The sequence below is a fragment of the Pseudorca crassidens genome, chromosome 1, assembly GCF_039906515.1.
Source record: "Pseudorca crassidens isolate mPseCra1 chromosome 1, mPseCra1.hap1, whole genome shotgun sequence".
In the NCBI taxonomy this organism is placed as follows: Eukaryota; Metazoa; Chordata; class Mammalia; order Artiodactyla; family Delphinidae; genus Pseudorca; species Pseudorca crassidens.
In genome coordinates this window covers 77035321-77056447 of record NC_090296.1, presented here as the reverse complement: position 1 = coordinate 77056447, position 21127 = coordinate 77035321, and the positions used below count along the sequence as shown (strand labels likewise).

At 39.9% G+C, this 21127-nt stretch overlaps 1 protein-coding gene across 1 annotated transcript; it reads right to left on the bottom strand.

Annotated features, from left to right (window-relative positions):
- Positions 1-3211: 3211 nt before the first annotated feature.
- On the bottom strand, positions 3212-20929 carry TTC5 (tetratricopeptide repeat domain 5). The gene is made up of 10 exons (XM_067741981.1): positions 20849-20929; positions 17293-17425; positions 16154-16365; positions 15643-15793; positions 14366-14457; positions 11196-11252; positions 10469-10615; positions 9918-10132; positions 6676-6820; positions 3212-3820 (listed from the first exon to the last, which is right to left on the bottom strand). The coding sequence occupies exons 1-10, from the start codon at positions 20897-20899 to the stop codon at positions 3701-3703; spliced, it is 1323 nt and encodes a 440-aa protein (XP_067598082.1). The 5' UTR covers positions 20900-20929; the 3' UTR covers positions 3212-3700.
- Positions 20930-21127: the final 198 nt, after the last annotated feature.

The window sequence follows — 21127 nt, the reverse complement described above, 5'->3', positions numbered from 1 at the left end:
TGATTGAACCATGACTGATATATTCCATCCCCGTTTCCTAATTCTGACCTCCATGGCCCACCCCCCACCCAAGTATTGTGATAAAGAATAGCACAATTTCCACTATCTCTCTGAAGGCTAGAGACCAAGTGAACCTACAAGAGAAGCAATTACCAAAGCAGGAGTCCTGTTCTAAAGGCTCTTCAAGCCAATAGAATAAAGTTTCAAAATCATTATTATTCTGCATACAAGGTGTCAACACTCTCTACATTGATCTAATATATCTTGTTTTCCTAACCCACCATCTGTCCAGCCGGCCAGCCATTTGTTGTCAAATCAGGCAATGTCCAACACTCAGAGATGTATATAATAATGTCTAGAACTCAAAGATAAGTATGAGTTAGTGGCTGTCCTTTAAGAGTTCAAACCATAGAACCAAGTAATCATAATACAATAAAATATGTCATATAATATAGATGGTATAAAGTGCTATATCATTTCCTAAACATAGCTCCCTAAATTTTTTTTAATACATTTTCCTCAGTCTTGGATGTTCTCTGTTACACATCAAATTTATAAGTAGCTAGCTAGTATTTTATTAAAAGATGTTCAACATCACAAATAAAGGAATGAAAATTTAAAACAATGAAATGTCATGTTGCCTATCAGATACAAAAATTATATCCCAGCTCATGAATAGGCACTCTTGTAACAGGAGAAAAAAAGGATATTATGAAGATAAGAATAAAAACTAATGAAAAAGAAAAAAACTACAAAAGATGAGGGTAAACAAAGTCAATTTCTTTGAAGACTTGTAAGAGACAAAAGGCTGAAGGAGAAGTGATAAGGTACAAATGAATAATACCAATAATACGTTAGAGAAAAAGGGGACAAAATGACTGATACCATAGAGAATAACAAATAAGGAACATACTACAAATATGTAGGAGAGTAAATTTGAAAACTTAAATGAAATGGATAAATTACTAAAAAATACAAAAATATCAAAACTTAATCAAGAGAAACTTGAATAATTCAATCCAATAAACCTTAAAGAATTTAAATCAGAAGTTAATCTTTCCATAAAGAAAATGCCAGGTGCTGATTGATGACTTTATGGGCAAGTTCTACCAAGAAAAAGACAAACTGATTTTATATCATCTTTTCAAATAAACATACAGGAGATACGCTCTTTACTCATTGTATGAGGCTAGCATAACTTTAATACCAAAACCAGACTAGAATAGATTAAGAAATAGTGTAGACTCATAAACTAATATCACTTGTGACCCACAGATATAAAATCTTAAATATTACACAAGTAAATCCAGCGATATAAAAAGAAATACATATCCTGACCAAGTAAGTTTTGTACCAAGAATGCAAGTTTGATTTATTAATCAAAAGCTGAGTACTCGGGCTTCCCTGGTGGTGCAGTGGTTGAGAGTCCGCCTGCCGATGCAGGGGACACGGGTTCGTGCCCCGGTCCGGGAAGATCCCACATGCCGTGGAGCGGCTAGGCCCGTGAGCCATGGCCGCTGAGCCTGCGCTTCCGGAGCCTGTGCTCCGCAACGGGAGAGGCCGCAACAGTGAGAGGCCCGCGTACCGTTAAAAAAAAAAAAAAAAAAAAAGCTGAGTACTCTAATCCACCACACTAACAGATTAAAAGAAAAAAAAAAGGTCATCTGCCATCTCAATAAATGCAGAAAAAGCATTAGATAAAATGTAATACCTTTTCATCATAAAAACCCAAATAGGCTTGAAATCTAAGAACAGGCATATGTAAAAACTATATAACAAACATCTTATTTAATACTGAAATTTTGAAAATATTTCCTTTAAGTATAAGAACAAGACAAGGATGCCTGCAATCATCACTTGTATTCAGCATACTAGAGATCCTAACTACTGCAGAAAACAAAGAAAATAAAAGGTAAAAGGACTGGAAAGGAAGACACAAAAAAGTTGTTATTTATACACAGAAAACCAAAAGGAATCAACAAATTATTAGAATGAGAGAGTTCTAAAAAGGTGACAGCTATAAAATATATAAAGTCAATTTATATCTATTCCCAAGCACAGTTAGCAAATGTAATTTTTAAAATTATACTATTTACAATAGCATAGAAAACTACAAAGTATCTAGGAATAAATCTAATAAAAGATATATAGGACTTTTCCAGAAAAAGTATACAATTATATTGAAATATATTGAAGACTTAAGTAAATGAAGAAAATCATGAATAAGAAGATTCAATGTTATAAACATGTCTGTTCTTCCTAAATTGATCTATAAATTCAATGCAACCCCAAGCAAAACCCAGAGGAGTTTTTCACGAAAATTTACGGATTCTAAAATGTAAATGGGCCACTGGTTAAGAACAACATGGCCCATTGTTATTCTGATTGGATACTGACTTTTTATAAAATGAGAAGACAATATGGTATTGGAATAGAAATAGACAAATAGATCAGAATAGATCAGAAGAGAAAGCTCAGAAACAGACCTATATACTATATATAAAAAGTTGGTTTAAGACAGATTGGGCTTTAAAGATCAGTGGGCAAAGGATAGATCTTTAATAAAAGGTGCTGGGGCAATTAATTACTCATTAAGAAAAAAAATTATATACCTACATCGTAACACAAGGAAAGGTCATAATGAAAGAAAAGGACAAAATGATAAAAATTCATAAATCAACAGAGGGGATATGTCTTGATGACTTCAGGATAGGGAAGGACTTCTTAAAACACAAACATCACTAGAAGTCTTCCAAATTAATCTGTATCCATTAATGCACTCTCTGGTTATAACCATTCAGTTGGTTAATAATCCTCCCTCATATTTCCCTATTTTTCCACGAGGATATTAAAAGAAACTGTTATAAAATGTATCACTAGAACCTAAAGGAACTGAATATCTAGCTCTCTCTGGTCTTTCACCCTAGTAACACTATTAAAATAGTACTGCTGTCACGTTGGACTATGATAAGGGCCACTCCTAAGGATGACAGAATGGAGAAGTGGAAGGAAGCTGGTTCCCAACAACTTTGTGGAACTGCCATTCCTGCCCTGGGCTGCCTATTGCCAGATTTCTTTTAACTGAGAGAGAAGTAAACTATTTTGCTTAAAGAAAAAAGCGGGGAAGGGGGTATTACTCTAATGGATGGAAGTGATCCTAAAACCAAGAATTCAAGCCTAGAGAGAATGAAGCAGGCCAAACTACACAGTATTTTTTTTTCCAAACAAATTTAATTCTGTTCCAGCCCCAAAGAAGGGGAAGCACCTAAATTTTAAAAATAAAAACTGCTCAAAAACTAAGTCATTAAAAAAATTAAACCCCCTCCCTTAGCAATAAATACTGAAATGATATATACACATGAGGCTTAGGAAGGAGGCAAGAACAGGAACCTTGGGAATTCTGTCCCATGACAAGGTCCCAACACTTCTACCAACTCCATGCTCTTTGCCTAAAACATAGAAGAGCAATGGAAGAGCCAGGAGATATACCAGGGACATGTGTGGCCCCAGAGAGAGCTGGAACACAACAGGAAAGAAAGAAGACACAAAGTGTCTTACAGGGCAGAGGAAAGGAAAGTCGTCATCTAAAACGTCCCCCCAATTCCAGTTGCGTCACTGGATCTGGCTGGTGCAGTTGCCGAGTGCCCTTGAGCTTTTCTGCTCGCCTCTACTCCCTCTTTAGCATGCCATCCAAGGAAGGTCATTCACACTGTGGCCTCGATGCCACTGTGGCAGCGGCCTGGCTGCTGGAGCCCTGAGGCTTCCCATTCACCACCAGCAGGAGGGGCGTCTCCACACGAACACTGGAAAAGGAATAGTCCTGGAAAAGACAAATATACAGAGGCTCATTACAGATCCTAAGATGGAAGAAACTCCAGCACAGGGATACACCACCTGTGGCTTTCTCACCCCCTCCTTTCTACCTCCCGCAGCAGATATACCCCTTACCTCCATCTCACATTAAACAAAGCTGAACTAACATAGGGGATGTAATTTTCCCAAAGTTTTCAATCTTCAGAAGGAAAATCTGGGACAGGTAGAGTGCCAGTAACTGTCATTACAAGAATGGGACAATTCTGATTCAAAAAGAACAGGATCCTGGCACTGCCCAACAAAACGGTCCCACCAGCTCTACAGAATCTTCCCTTCCCACAGTGTTTATCATAAATTATAACTAAATACACACAGCAGCCAAGCCAGAGCCAATAGAAAGTCTGAGAAACTCTTAGATCAAGTGTTTGTAAAGTTATAAATTAATCTGCCTAATATAAATTAGACTTACTTCTCCTTTAATATCAGGAGGAATTAACAAAATGTAGGTTTAAACATTCTCCTAATAACGGAAAACATCAGCTCAATTTATCAGTTCAAATGTACTTTAAGTTGCAAAATGTGTTGTTAAAAGATCTTTATCCAAAAAATACTTTTCCACTTGGAGTACAAAGGAGGTTCTTTTGAGTCAAAATAAAGAAGTGAATTAAACAGTTTTCATAAATCAATTTTTAAAACATCCTAACAGGAACATGGGCAAGTGACCAAAAAAAAGCAATTTATAAAAGAATTATAGTCAATAAACATATGATAAAATTTTCAACCTCACCAATAATCAAGAAACCAAAGTCAAACAATATTGATGCTATACTTTTCATGTAAAATCAGCAAATAATTTTTCAAAGGTTTCTACACAGAGTTGCAAAGAAAACCATAGAAAAACAATTACTGACATCCACGGTTGATATTAACTGGTACAACCTTCCAAAAAATAGTTTGGCAATATGTATCAAAAGTCTTAGAGGGACTTCCCTGGTGGCGCAGTGGTTAAGAATCCACCTGCCAATGCAGGGGACAAGGGTTCGATCCCTGGTCTGGGAAGATCCCACATGCCGCGGAGCATCTAAGCCCATGTGCCACAACTACTGAAGCCCGTGAGCCCTAGAGCCCACGCACTGCAACTACTGAGCCCACGCACCACAACTACTACTGAAGCCTGCATGCCTAGCCCTGCGCACTGCAACTACTGAGTCCACACACCGCAACTACTGAAGCCCGCGTGCCTAGAGCCAGTGCTCTGCAACGAGAAGCCACAGCAATGAGAAGCCCGTGCACCGCAACGAACAGCAGCCCCCGCTTGCCACAACTAGAGAAAGCCTGCGTGCAGCAACAAAGACCCAACGCAGCCAAAAAAAAAAAAACCACAGTCTTAGAATTCTGCATACCCTTTGGAGCCAGGATTCTACCTTAGAAATTCACTTAATTTCTTTAATGAATTAATTAAATTTATTTACTAATCATGGATATGCACAGATATTAAAATATTTACTAAAGTACTTTTATAGTAAGGAACAATTATTAATAATCTAGATCTGGGGTCAGCAAATTTTTTCTGTAAAGAGTCAAATAATAAATATTTCAGGCTTTGTGGGTCATATAGTCTCTGTCACAGAACTATTCATCTCTGACACTAGTAGAAAAGCAGTCACAGACAACAGTAAACAAATGGGTATACTTTGTTTCAAAAAAATTTAATTACAAACACTGAAATTTTCATTTCCTGTAATTTTCATGTATCACAAATTATTATTATTCTTTCAATTGTTTTCATTAAAAAATATAAAAACCATTCTTGGCTCACAAGCCATACAAAAACAGGCAGTGAGCCAGAATTGGTCAACCGGCCAGAGTTTGCTGACTGACCCTTAATCTAAATGGGGAAAAAGCGGTTAAATATCTGCTCTTGTAGAGTTTTGTAAGGATTAAATGGTCCAATGCAGGCCATAAAACTCTTTGCACAGTGTCTAGCAGTCAGTAAATTTTAACTATCATCATCATCTTCATCACCACCTCTATGTGTTAATTCAAAACAATGTTGCAGAATATGGAAAACCACAGGAAATGTTCACAAACATTTGCATATAATACTCCACTCATAATTAAAAATATACATACAAATGTGTACATAAATTTATGAAAAGACTGGAGGTTTACATACCAAACTGTTAACAGTAATAACATCTGACTGACAATATTTTAGTCCATTTTTTAAAATTTATTTTTATTGAAATAATTGGCATATAACATTATGTAAGTTTAAGGTATTAATCAACATGTTAATTTGATATATTTATATATTGCAATATGATTACCACCATTACATTAGCTAACATCTCTATCACATCACATAATTATCATTTCATTTTTATGGTGGGAACAATTAAGATCTAGTCTCTTGGCAACTTTGAAGTTTATAATACCATATTGTTGTCTATAATCACTATGCTGTGCATTAGATCTCCAGGACTTATTTACCTACTGGTTGCAAGTTTATACCTTTAAACAACATCTCCCCAATTCCACCATCCCAGGATAATCACCATTCTACTCACTGTTTTCACAGTTCGGCTTTTTAAGATTTCACATGTAAGTGATATCATATGTATTTGTCTTTCTCTGTTCAGTCCATTTTTTAAATTCTTTTTGTTTACTAGTAATTTTTTAGTAAAGAAAAGTAAAACTATTAGTAAAAAATAAATTACATATACGTGTGTAAATACAGGATATCATACAACACACACACACACATATATATGCATTATTTTATGTATATTTTTTAAAAGAGGTAAACGTGCCCCACTTTGAGAGCCTATGAGGTGAGAAAGAATCCTAGCCATCACTCACCTTTCCCTTGTGCTGAATTCGGTGAAGTCGAAGGTTAGGCTCAGGGATGGCTACAGAGTCCCCAATGAGCACTCCCCAGCTCTGCACCATATTATATACCATCACTGCACAGCAAGGTCCATCTGAATCTACCAGGCCAAATGTACTGCCGGGTTAAGATGGGTTAAGAGAGAGAAGAGAGGAAAAAAAAAAAAAAGCTTTCTTAGTTACTTATTTAGAACTCCTATGACAGGTACTATCATTCACTATGTACATCTAAGGGCTCATTTGTCTTAGATATGTATCTTTAGAGAACATGCACAAGACTCATCAATCTGTCACTTTTCTAAGAACTTGGGACACATTCAACAAATATTAATAATGAACTAGTTCGAAAGCAATTGTACCCCAATAAAGATGTTAAAAAAAAAAAAATGAACTAGTTCGAAATGTTGCAGCGGAACAGTATTCCTGCTCTATCAATTTAACTATCACAACCTTCATCAAACTCGCTAACCATTACTGTCAATTTAATTTAATTCCACAAACTTTCACTGAATACCTATCATGTGTCAGGCACTGTGAGCGAGCTTATTAGTCTAGTGGGTGTCAGACAATTAGACCATCACTGACAGTACAACTGCAATAGGTGCCAGAATAGCTTTTTGCTTGTGATGAATTCAGTGAAGCCAAAGGTTGGGCTGTGGGAGCCCAGAGGAGAAATGTCTAAATCAATGGAAAGCCAGGAAGGTTTCTGTGAAGAGGAGACCCTCAAACTGAATCTTAAAGAATGAAAAACTACCTGGGTTAAAACAGGAGAACTAATCCTCAGTGGAAATAAAAAATCTCTAAGGGAAGGGGATATGGCTTGACTGGGAAGGAACATAAGAGAACTTCTGAGGTGGTGGTAATGTTCTCTATAGGTGTTTAGGTTATATGGGTGTATGCATTTGTCAAAACTTAGGAAATATGCACTAAGATCTGTACATTTCATTGTCTGTAAATTTTACATAAAAAGAATAAAATTATGAACAAATATTGAACTGTACTTAATGACTGCATGCTGAAGTATTTAGAGGAAAGTATACTAATGTCTGCAATTTACTTTGAAATGGACCAAGAATAAGAGAGACCAACAGATGAATAGGGGAATAAATAGATCTGTGATAAACTAAGTATAATAAAATATTAATAGTAGACTATAGGTACACAAATGTTCACTGTAAAATTCTTTCAATTTCGCTGTATGTTTGAGAATTTTTATAATAAAATGTTGGGGGAAAAATGTAATCTATATCAAGAAGCAGCAAAAAGATTATCCAGGCATAGTAACTGTGTGTAAAAACACAGAGGCATGAAAATAGCTGTTCTGAAACCTACAAAATAATCCCAAGGTTGGGACAAAAGGTACAAGCGTTAAAGTGACGAAGATAATGGACACGGGGAGGCAGGGAGAAAATCATAAAGGGTTTTGAGTGTTAAGCTAAAGAGTTAAAACTTCATCCTAAAAGCTACACAGTACCAGTAAGAGATTTTAAACAAGAAATAGCAATGGTCAGATCTGCATCTGGGAAATATTTCTCTGTACTGTGGAACACTGGAGGAAAAACAGGGAACAGGGAGACTTGTCTGTTGATGTGTTAAGAGGCTTTATTAAATTAGTAAAGACAGGAAAGTAGGGACTAAAAGGTATATCTATTAGAATTGGTGATTGCCTCAAAGCAAGAGAATGGAGAAGTCTAGAACAACTTCCAAAAGTCTTAATTAAGTGACTGAGTAGAGGTGGTACCATTGATTGAAAAGGAATTCAGGGAGGACAAACAGGTTGCCAGAGAAAGATGAGGTGAGTAATTCTGAACATACTGAGTTAGAGGTTTCTTATTATAGCCCAGAGGCAGCTAGATATAGGAATCCGAAAGTTGGAAATGAGCCCTGGGCTGGAGCTAGACCTGTGAGCATAGAAGAGGCAGCCAAAGACTTGGGTTTGTATGATGTCACCAAATGAGATGATCTATAAGTGAGATGGTGAAGAATCGATGCTCATGCCATCACTTGGCACGCCCAAATTCACAGCAAACACTGCAAATCAAGCACAGCATTCTCCTGGTGAAACCAGTCAAAGCCTCAGAATCCTTCTTTACAGTAAATCATGCAGCCACTGCCAAGTGATCAAAGTTGTCATCTATTTGCCATCCTGATATAGAGAGAAAAGAGGAAAGGAACAAAAACAGAGTCCTCCTAGACCTTAACGTTTAGAAATTGCACATAAAAAGAGGAGTAGCAAAATATTTGTTCTCAAGGGCCCCTAAAACCCTACCTTTGTCTATATTTCTTTCTCATTCCTCTTAACTCTAGGGTCTGCTCTAGTAACTAAACTTTTCTCAACTATCTTCTTGCTCTTCAATTGTTCAAATTCGTATACCATGAAAATGCCATGGAGGAATATCAGGCATACAATGGGAGTTATATTTTAGTTTGAATGGAGCAGAAGGGATATGAAAGGGAACAGTGACAGAGAAATCAGAATGCTTCCAGTAGAAGCTACTGGATCAAACACTGGTGATCCCAGAAACAAAAAAAAATCAGTAGAAAACAGGAAAAGGAAACTAGTCAACCAGGGATTGGGAAGTGAGTGAAGGACCAAGGAATGATGATACTGATCAAATCCTCATTTATCAAGAGTTAAAAATTTTCCAAATGAATATTTTTAACTCATTTCCTCTGCTAGACTATAAGCACCCTTCATTTGGGTGTGTTACTTTTTTTTTTTTAACTCCCTACAACACACATAGCAGATGCTCAATGAATATTCGTTGAATAACATCTGAGAGAATCTCTCCATCAGGCCATAAATTCAAACTCAAAGCTCACCTTCCAGAACTGCTTAGGCATACCTAAGTCCAAACAGGACTTAGAATTCTTCCTCTTTGTGCCTCTATGATCATGAAAACACAAAGAGGTAGGAGAATTTTAAGGTTTCCATCTGTCTCATAAAAAAAAAGTAGCTGTCAAATTTCAGCTTCGAATATAGGAGTCCACAGAACACCAAGCTCAGGGAAAAAATGGACGGTGACAGAATCTATAGAGATTGTTAGATATCACCTAAACAATACCTGCTCACAGAAGGGAAGACAGTCACAGAAGGGAAGCAGAACTCACTAATCTCTGACCACTAACAATGTCCTCAACTTTTAGAGAAAGGCCAGGAAATAAGAGCAACTAGTTTAAAAGGATGAAAAAGAGAAAAGGCAACAGAAACTCACAAGGGGACTTTCTCCTCCGTAGTAAGGCTGAATACCACCTTTCCCAGGACCACAGCTCCACTATTTATACCAGGCTGCAGAGCACTCAGGGGCTTGCGCTCCAGGGTCACCTTCTGCCCAGAGGCTGACTGATAGTGCCCATCTCCACAAGGGCCTAAATGGGCTGGGCGCAAGCTTCCCAGCATGCTCTGTAACTTTCTGGTCTTCACCTTCCCCTGCAAAGGAAAAGGAAATAGGTAAGAAGCTGGGAACTGATGGGGAGGGTGGGAGGGAGGGAGACGCAAGAGGGAAGAGATATGGACATATATGTATATGTATAGCTGATTCACTTTGTTATAAAGCAGAAACTAACACACTATTGTAAAACAATTGTACTCCAATAAGGACGTTAAAAAAAGAAGCTGGGAACTAGTCACTCTCCTTGAGAGTCTAGTCCTCCCCTCCCACCTACCCACTTCTATAGGGTCACTACTACCGAGGCCTACTTTATTCTTATTTTATTGGCCTACAGCAGAATAAAAAAGCAGAATTCAGCATTTAGACATCTCTACCTTGCTCTCAAGGAGGCTGGTTAATCTATTCAGGAAATCCAGGAGTTGCTGCTCTCGCTGCTGGGGCTCTGGCCAGGCAGGGTCCAGTGCTGCAGCCCGAGAAAAGCCTTCCAGGGCCTCCCCATAATTCTCTTCATATTTATGTAACTGCACAAGAAGTAACCAAAAAACCTCCCAATTATAAGTGTGTTCAACACAAACTATCCGTGGGGTGGGGGGAGGGGCTGGGGAGAGATTAGTAATAGCACAGTGGGCTAGGAATCTAGAGAAATAAACTGTTTTCCTTCCCAGCTGTCTTCCTCTTCTACAGATTAACAGCCTGAAGAGCCAGTAAACACCTTACATCCTGGCCAAGGTGATCACAACCCCAAAGATGGAATCATTTCAAAGAAGCTAACTTCCAAACTCTACAACAGTTAAGTTGTATATATTCGGTGATTCTATTTTTAACAGTTTACAATGAACACTTCAGGAAAGTCTTCTGAACTGTGTCCCCCATCCTCTATTTACCCTCCCACCGACTCAGCCCCTTTTCCTTTCCCTCCAGATACTTTAGTCAAACTAAGCTAGCTTTTCCCAGAAATAATTTGGCTTTCCTCTCACAGTTTGTACCCAACCTTGTCCCTGTGAATACTCAGTCATCCTCACAGGCTAAGACCTAGATATCTTATGTATTTTACCTTCAGATGACCACTCCCCCACACAAATGATTTTTTTTTTTTTTTACCGTTGCCCTGTTCAAATGAAGATCAGGATTGCTGGAAGCTGTCCTGTCAACCTTCTCCTATAGTGGGATAAAAAGATCATCAGTGGCTCTTGTCGCAGTCTTAAGGATGGCCATGCACAGCATGTCTTAAACCTCCTTACCCTGGAAAAATTTAAGTTTCTTGCTTGTCAAAATGTTTCCCAGGGCTTCCCTGGTGGCGCAGTGGTTAAGAATCCGCCTGCCAAGGCAGGGAACATGCGTTCGATCCCTGGTCCGGGAAGATACCACATGCCACGGAGCAACTAAACCCATACACCACAACTACTGAGCCTGCACTCTAGAGCCCGCGAGCCACAACTATTGAGCCCACGTGCCACAACTACTGGAGCCCGTGCACCGAGAGCCCGTGCTCCGCAGCAAGAGAAGGCACCGCAATGAGAAGCCTGCGCACCACAACGAAGAGTAGCCCCCGCTTGCCATAACTAGAGAAAAACCCACACATGGCAACAAAGACCCAACGCAGCCAAAAATAAAATAAATTAAAAAAAAAAAGTTTCCTATACCCACACTGTTATACAGTTACTGCTTGTGTGGCACATACTACTCAATCCCTGAAACCTCAAGGATGAAAGGGTTTCGTATTTGCATGAAACTTTAAAATATGATTATAATTTATCCATGCAATAGTATAAAAATAGAAGAAATATGTGATTAACATCTGATAAAGGGACTTCCCCGGTGGCTCACTGGTTAAGACTCCGTGCTCCCAATGCAGGGGGCCCAGGTTCAATCCCTGGTCAGGGAACTAAATCCACATGCATGCTGCAACTAAGAGTTCACATGCTGCAACTAAGGAGCCCACGAGCTGCAGTTAAGACCTGGCGCAACCAAATAAATAAATAAATAAGTCTGTCATACAGAGTGAAGTAAGTCAGAAAGAGAAAAACAAATACCCTACGCTAATGCATATATGTGGAATCTAAAAAACCGGTATGGATGAACCTAGTGGCAGGGCAGGAATAAAGATGGAGACGTAGAGAATGGACTTGAGGACACGGGGTGGGGAAGGGAAGCTGGGATGAAGTGAGAGAGTAGCATTGACATATATACACTACCAAACGTAAAATGGATGGCTAGTGGGAAGCTGCTGCATAGCACCGGGAGATCAGCTCAGTGCTTTGTGACCACCTAGAGGGGTGGGATAGGGAGGGTGGGAGGGAGGCTCAAGAGGGAGGGGACATGGGGATATATGTATACATATAGCTGATTCATTCTGTTGTATAGCAGAAACTAATACAACATTGTAAAGCAGATATATTCCAATAAAGATGAAAGAAAAAAAACCCTTGACCAACACAGGTTTGAACTGCATAGATCCACTTACATGTGAATTTTTTCCAGTAAAAACTACAATACTAAAAAAAAAAAAAAAAAAAAAAAACGGATAAAAAATTTATTTTAATCAATAAGATGCTGGTATAAATGAGGAAAGCCTAGGAAAGAAATGATGTCAATTTAATGCATTTCCTCTGCCCATGAGCCTGGCTCCAGATACAAACATCTACATCCAAGCTCCCTTAAAACACACAGTGAAAGCCAAATTCTGATTCTCCAATTTCAATACAGGGCCAGAAACCACATGACAGTGCAGACAAATATGTTATGAAGAAACTGCTGGTGATGTTCATGGCTATGATCACTTTATTTTTTTAATTCTATTCATTGCCTGGCACACTGCAAAAGCACAAACAACATGAATTAAATTGTTTAAATGGTTGGTTCAACTATGTTTAAAAATGCAGGACTGATGAAGAAATTAAGAGTTAAAAGCAACTGTTTAGAAGAAGCCAAACATAAACTTTTAAGGTAGTACATCATGCTTTAAAATGTAAACATTTACCAGATTAAGAAATTAGAGTAAAATGTAATTCCTCAGCCTGAAAATTTCCCTGATTGAAAAAAAGAACAACCCCACTGGCTATACAGGTTGAGTTAAATGCCACCATTAAGACTACAGTGAGAAGCACAGTGTGTGAGGAAGTCATATCTGTCATTTCTTAAAATGCCATTTTGTTACTGCACACTTCTCTGTCATGAGTGTGAGTCCCACCAGTTGAGCTGCACTCATCGGCACAGCAGTGAGGGCAAGAGCACGATTGTGTGCCCACAGCTCCCGATTATGGCTGCCTCAGAGTTCAACCAGGGTAATGCCAAACAAATAGTATGAGAAGTGTACTTTTTAAGAAATTAATCTGAGTTGAGCTATTTTTGAAATATAAAAATTGGTTGTATTTTTTAAAGCTATAATTCTTGTAGACGTCTTGTGGTTAAAAATTTGACTGTGCTTATTAAAAATGGTTATCTATGTTTTGCACTTCAGCTCTGTGAAAAATAAAGTTCCTGTGGGATGGTGAAAAAAGAACAGTTCCTAAACTGCAAACATGAATATAAGATAGCTATATTCCTTATTCTGCCAGTCAGAGCAAAATAAATAATGGTAAGTTAAAAAGCAAGTCTCCAAGTCAAGAGAAAACAAAAGAAAGTGAATATGAAGCCTATATAAAAAGTGCTCAAAAGGTCAATGTAAACCTTGTAACAGCGAGCAGTCAGGCACTCAAGGCCTGAAGGAAATCCCCCTGCAAGTGGCTATCGATAGATATAAACATAGCCTGAAAGCTAAGGCAAAGCATGAGCTCCAGCGAATTAATCCCTAGGCTACAACATGGAATGGGCTACATGCTGTTTTCCATTTTAGTCTGTGGGAAGTCCAGAGCCATACTATCTAATGGTGAACCTGGGGATACTGCTTAATTTATACTTAAGTATCAGAGTTTTTATTTTTCTTTAAAAATGTACACGAATATTAACAAGCATTATTTTCACACAGAACACATTAAAGAGATGAACATGTTGGCATGGGCTCTGTGGTTTGGTTATGCACGTCTGTACGAAATCCAAACAGCTCAAGGAGCTACCTAGCACTGAGGCACACACTGCAAGTGGCTGCTAATACTCAAGTTATAGGAAGAGATACATCACCTTTGCACAACCAGGTCTGCGAAACTACGCACACTGGACGCCAGCGAACACTGCCCGTGCGTCTTGCTAAAAAGCCACGAGGAAGACTGAACAACACTCTTGTTTCTGCTGCTGCCTCTATATATCTTGCCTGGGTGACCATAAATACTTACTGCTTGGGCATAGGCACTGAGGGCTTGCTGGGAGATCTTAGGGTTCTGGCCAGTATTAAAGTAAAGAGAAAGGTACGCATTCCCCAGAATATCTGAAAGAGAAACACAGGGTTCCGCATGTAAGGAGCTTGAAGTCGCCACTCAATCCTAACAAGGAAAAGGCCGAACAGACTAAAAAATCCACAACTCTTCTTGGATGCATAAGAAAGGGGATAACACAGGGCAAACTGCTGCCCCCAAAATTGGAGAGACAGGTGAATACAGGGAGTTATGGCTTAGCAGAGCAGAAACTTATGAGCTACCACAGGAACACTGCTGGGGTAGGAAAACCTGAACTGAAATTGACGAATTCTGGAGGCTCAGTGTGGACAAGCCCAGGGGTCCCAGTCACAAGGGAGTCCCCACAATATTGTGAGATTTACCTCCAGGAACTCAACCAGATTCCCACAGCAAATATCGGAAAAGAACACCCTCATATTTCCAGCAGAGGGACGGGGCAAAGGAACTTTTTTGAAATACGCCAGAACACTCTCTTCTTCTTCTTCTTGTTTTTGTGGGTTTTTTTGGCCACATCACATGGCTTATGGGATCTCAGTTCCCCGACCAGGGATTGAACCCAGGCCATGGCAATGAAAGCCTGTGATCTTAACCACTAGCCTACCAGGGAACTCCCAAGCACTCCATTCTTAACAAGGCCTGCCCTCAGGAGAAACTAATTAACCAGAGGCTAACCTGCTATCAGTTATCAGAGGGTAACTGACCTAAGGAAGAGAAATACCCAACTCCAACCCACTCTAGCCATCCTGTCCCACCTAAGGGGGTTGCGGGGGAAGAGAAAAAAACTAAGAAACTCAATGATGGATCATCTCAGAGCTCAAGTTCAAAGTATAAATATTTTGGTTACCCTCAAAAGTCTATATGAAAGGCCCCACGTATGAAACAAACCATTGATGACACTAAACTTACAAGTATACCCAAAATTCCACTGGGATAAAGAGGCAAACATGGACACAAAGGAGAAACTACAACAGACTGCACAAAAGCCCTGCCTTGCTTATATGGAAACATAAGCCTCCTCTCTTGGATGAAAAGGTCCAAGAGTTCCTAGAATAGTGGTTCATCAAAATATCTTTTGGGTTTCTTCAAAGCAAAGATGCCCTGGCTTCACACTTATTGGAGTCAGACTCAATAGATGGGCTCCAGATGATTCTGGTGTGCAGCCACAGTTGAGAACCACTGCTCTAGAAACTTGCCGGAGATCTTTTGAGAGCACTCACACCAAGAGCGGCCATCAAGGATGTCCATCTGCACAGCCAACTTAGCCTGTCGGACACTGTCCATGACATGGCGAGAATGTTCATCTCCAGAGTCAGTCCGCAGTTGGCGAAGCACCATTGACAGGTTTTGAAGGGAGACTTTGTTCTTGCACTGCAAATGCAGAAGGCATATATTCAACCTTTGTGATTCTAGTTCCCCTCTCCAGATCTACTCTATCTCAATCTTATTTTAATTTTTCATCTTAATTCTTACTGCCATCTGTGTCTTAGACCCCCATTTACAGAACCAACTTGGTTGCTAACTTTTCTTCACTTCTCATCTACCCCTGAACCTGATCCCATCATCTTCTTCCTTTCTCAGTCCCCTGTCCCTGTTTCCCCCACTTCTGATTCTGTTCTCCTAGTTCCAGTACAATTCTACTCCGGTATTCATGATCTAGGGAAACTCACAGAACCAAAGAAATCCCATCCTTCCCATCTGTGTTTTCTAAGGGCATAGTGGGTGGCTCACATGGGTGAGAGCTCCTGAGAAGCAGGTGTGGGCAGCTGCAACATCCCCTTTTTTCCAGTACACCTCACCCAGCTGGTTCCAGGCTTCCACCAGCTTGGGCTCCAGCTTCACAGCCTTTGACAGAAGCTCCTCAGCCTTAGGGCTATAGTTAGGAGTCACATTCAGTGCCTTCCCAGTTAGCATCAGAACCTGTGCCTTGCCCTGGACAGAACCTAGGAGGAAGGGAAAAGAAAAGTGGAAAGGAAAGTGGAAACCCAGGCAGTCTTACAGGTAAGACTAGAGTACTCTCTCAAGGAATAACCCCATGCCAGTTCTAGGAATGAAATAATTGAGAAAATCTTCATGAACAAATCATTTATTGAAAACCTACCACATGCAGTGTACTGTTAGAAAACAGGGTACCAAAGAAAGCATTACCCCTACCTTTGAGGGGCTTACAATCTAGTGGAGAGGACAATGCATATCCATGGAAAATCAAAAAAACAATGACGAGGAGCAGATGGCATACACCCAGTGAATGGACTTTACAAAGTGAAAAGGAGAAAAGACAAGACACTCCAGGGAGAAAAATGACGTAAACAAAGAGGCAGAAATACATGTGGCATGTTAGTGGGAGAATGGATGGTTCAACCTGAATGAAACAAAAAGTTCCTTTGTAAGTAGGTAGTCAGAGATAAGGGTAGGAAAAAAAAAGTCACACAATAGAGACTTGAATACCAAGTGAAGAGGTCTGGACTTCAATCCGTCAAAAGTAGGAATCTTTGAAGATACTTGAGCAGACAGGCAGACAAGGAATGAGAGTAAATGCATGAAGTAAGGATTCAGAAACATAATGGCCATGGTCATTATTTAAGTTGATTTGGAAGTAAAAGAAATTAGAGGCAGAAAGGTCAGTTAAGAAGATTACTGCAATAGTAATCAAGCAACAAGCATGCTCTTTTTTATTTCATGGCACTGGGAAATGGAGTTTAGAGAGCTGAAAGGCTGCCATCCTTGCACAGGCACCTTTAGAAGAAATACTCTGTTGTATCATCTTGTGGCAGCCACAAATAGGATACCAAAGAGTCTACAGAGAGAGCAAAACTCCATCACATTTCAGTGAGGGACCAGGGGTTGGCGTGTTCTTTTGGGACTCATACCCACTACTTCCTCCATCTGCTGCAGGGTCTTCTCCATCTCCTCCCGCACATCCTGTTGCTTCCTCCCAGCATCCTCAACACTGTGTGTCTCGAAATAGCACTCTCGAAATGAATAGAGCCGATCCACCAGTTCCTAGGAAGTATAAGAATGGTACCATTAAGTGCAGAGAATACCAGACAAGTAAACTTGAGATTGGCGAGCCATACCAGCTTTTGGCCTGGAAATGCTGATTCTCTACCTTACCTAGGAATGACACAAGAGGCAGGTGGACAGGTCTATCAAAATACCACAGATCGTGAAGGAAAGTAGCCCAGCCCACTCTCACACTGTCCCAGGCCAGTCTGCACCGTCATGATACTTCTCTCCTCCCAGATCCAGCAGAGCTTCCAAAATGACTAAGCACTTCACATACCATAGTCAGGAGGGAGGAAACGCTTTGCAACTTGAGATAAAACAAAGTTAATAAGATCATCCTATCTGGTACTGGTCCCCAAAGTGTAAAACTTCGAAATTTACCTTTTTAAAACTGGACTTCCTAACAAAAACAATACCTTACCCCCGATTATTCCTATGTCGGTGTCTGAAAATACATGACCACTGTGAACATGACAAACAAGTAAGAGTCGTTTTCCACAACAAACAGACCAATTTAAGCTTGATAACCTTGGTATTTTTTTACAGAGTTTTGATTCTTTAAACACTTGTGCTTTTGTTTATTTTATTTTTGTCAAGTCACCTTCTGGCTCTCTTGCATTCTTTCCAAGTAAATGTTCTCTTTCCTCTTTTAAATATCTCTATCTCTGAGTCTTCCTGGGACACCAGTCAAAGCTTTTCCATTATCCAGTCTTTTCCTAAAACAAAACAGCAGCAGAAAGGTATAATCTAATCCTACCAAGTCTTATCAACCACCTCCACATCACATCCCAAATCCATCCACCTGTCTCCATCTCTCTATGACTATCCTCATTACTTGCCTGGACCATTTCAATAGCTTCTTAACTGGTCATCCTGCTTCTACTTTTTCCCATTCTCCTCACTATAGCTGGAGTGGCCTTACAGAAATGTACCTCATGTCACAACACTCAGATAGTTTCCCACTGCAGACAGAATAAAATCCAACTCCTTATCACGGCCTAGAAGACTGTAAGATCTGACCTCCCACCATTCATCCTGACACAGACTTCTTATCACTCTCCTACAATTCTCAAGCCACACTGGCTTTCATCTAGTTCCTCAAATCCACTAAGCCTAATCCTTAGCTTTTCCCTCTGCCTGGACATTCTTTCTCCTGACCTTTGCATGGTTCATTTCTCATCATTATTTAGATCTCAGTTCAAATATCAATTTTTCAGAGAGGCTCTCCCTGACTACCCAAACTAAAGGAACCCTTTCCTCCTCCGCCCCACTGTTAAATCACACTCTTACCTTCCTTCACGGTACTTATTTGAAATTATGTGGCCTATTCATTAATCATCCACTGTCTATCTCCACCACTGGAATGTAAGCTCCATGATGGGAGTATCTTAATCAGTTTTGTTTAGAGCTATACCTGAGCACTACCAGAGGGTGTGGGACATGATAGGCTCTCATTAAATAAATCAATGAATCTCCCTTTCTCTAACAAATACTTATGTACTATACTTAATTTAAAATCCTACCCAGAATGAAGAAGTTAGACTATCACTTTCTGCAGCAGTGCTTTTCAAGTTGTGTTGCGTGTATTATTTCCAGGACCCAGCTACAGACATTCTGATGTTAGTGGTTTTAGCAGAACCCAAAATTCTGCATTTTAACAAGCACCCTGCATGACTTTAATAAAAATGATCTGTAAAACACACTTTGAGAAAAATCGTTTTATATATTCCTTCTAACTTAAAATGTCTGTAACAATGAAATAAAGTTTACCACCATTCCTATGAATAGCAACATCACCATCCTTTTCCTCTCTCTACTGCATTCTCCTATTCCATCCCTGCACCTTCCCCACTCACCCCCAAGATACCCCAGGTATCCTCTACCTAGCTGCTTAGGGCATCTACCACAAATCAAAGCAGGAAAAGACAGCTCTCAGCAAATACTACAACCCATTTCCTTTTATCCTGCAATCAGCACAGCTACATATTAAGAATTATAGAAAAGGTCTTATTGTTTGTTTTTAGTTGTTATAGCAAACATGCAAGAAATTGTTTGATTTTGTTGTTGGTTTGTTTTCCTAGAGTGAACATTTTTAATAACTTTTTTCTCATGGCAAAAATCAATATATATTAGTTGTTAAAATTCAAATAGGTACATGTAAAATAGAAAAGGTTAAAAATTCCTCATAATTATTCCAATAACCTCAGAGATAACCACTGCTTAGTTAACCTTTTCAGGTTTTTCTCTACATATATACAAACATACATACACAAACAATGTTTGTAATATGGAGCCAGGATTGAGAATCTCTGATTTCAGTCAGTCACACTAGTGAATAAAATTAAATTAATTAGGGCTTCCCTGGTGGCGCAGTGGTTGAGAGTCCGCCTGCCGATGCCGGGGACACGGGTTCGTGACCCAGACCGGGAAGATCCCACGTGCCGTGGAGCGGCTGGGCCCGTGAGCCATGGCCACTGGGCCTGCGCGTCCGGAGCCTCTGCTCCGCAGCGGGAGAGGCCACAGCAGTGAGAGGCCCGAGTACCGCAAAAAAAAAATAAATAAATAAAAATTAAATTAATCAAAGTCAACTGGATGTGAAATAAAGCTCACACTCTAAAAAGCGTTATTATTTTAATCTGCTCAGGAAACAAAGAAATCTCACCAATGTTTAAACTTTTGCAGTAGAAGCCTTTAAGAAAGTTACAAGCCTGTCATAAGCCTAATGTTTAAATTTCAGGCTGTCTTAGAACACAAAAAACTCAGTTTCTGAGGTTTAAGAAAAATCTTCGGTCATCAAAAGAAAGGTAAAGAACCAAACAATTAGTTAGCTCCTACCTACCAAGTACAAAAGACTGTCCCACTCACCACAGTCAACTGTGGACTGGGTGAAGTCTGGAGACTTCTGCCCCAGGCCCCAAACTGGAATTGCACAGTGTGCAAAAAATCAAAACAGTGAAGTTCTAAGGGGAGTAACCAGAATACACGCGGTGCAAGTCACTACTGTGATCGCTGCCAATTTGAAAGCAGAAAAGTACTGGTCTTTGTGGGGATCAAAACAACATGCGATAGGTAACAGCTCCTGCAGATCTTCCAAACACAAGTGTATGCTATTTGTTGTGAGTGAATTGAGGGGGAAAAAAATTCCCAAGAATGTACAGGAATAAAGTTAGCAATAAATCCTCTTCCCAACAGGTCTGAAATTGAGTGCAGTCAGGTCAGCAGCAGGCGGTCCCAACAAACTGGCTGCGCCCGTCCCCTGCCCGGGACCTCCCCTAGCCAGCTGCGGCTGCACCTTCGGGAGTTGTTACAGTAACCACACAGACACCAGCGGCTGGTATATGTCAAGAAATTCGAAGCCACTGCATAAACTGGGCTCTCTACTTCCTCCCGAGTAAGACAGAGTTTAATCTATGGCTTCACCTGCAATTTCGGCAAAATCTCCTTGACTTCTTCCTCTTCCTCAGCCATCATTTCCCAGACACCCTTAGCTTCTCCGCCCCCAACTTTATAACCACAGAGACGCATACCCGTCCCCACCATGGAGCCACAGCGACATCTAGAGCTCTGGAGGCTTACCGCGCCTGAGTTTTCAAAGAAGCTGGTTTTGAGCTGGTTTTCGAAGAAGGGCGTCGCTCCAAACCTAATTAACCCAATGCCTATAGCTCAAAGGAAATGGTCTGCAATCACTTTCGAATTCAT

Excerpts from the sequence above, each read along its gene's own strand:
- TTC5 (XM_067741981.1), bottom strand. The coding sequence starts at position 20,899 with ATGATGGCTGAGGAAGAGGAAGAAGTCAAGGAGATTTTGCCGAAATTG. Across the intron at positions 6,821-9,917 it reads ACGGAGGAGAAAGTCCCCTT|TACATTTGGCCTGGTAGATT; the intron begins GTGAGTTTCTGT and ends TTAACCCGGCAG. Across the intron at positions 3,821-6,675 it reads GAATTCAGCACAAGGGAAAG|GACTATTCCTTTTCCAGTGT; the intron begins GTGAGTGATGGC and ends TGTCTTTTCCAG.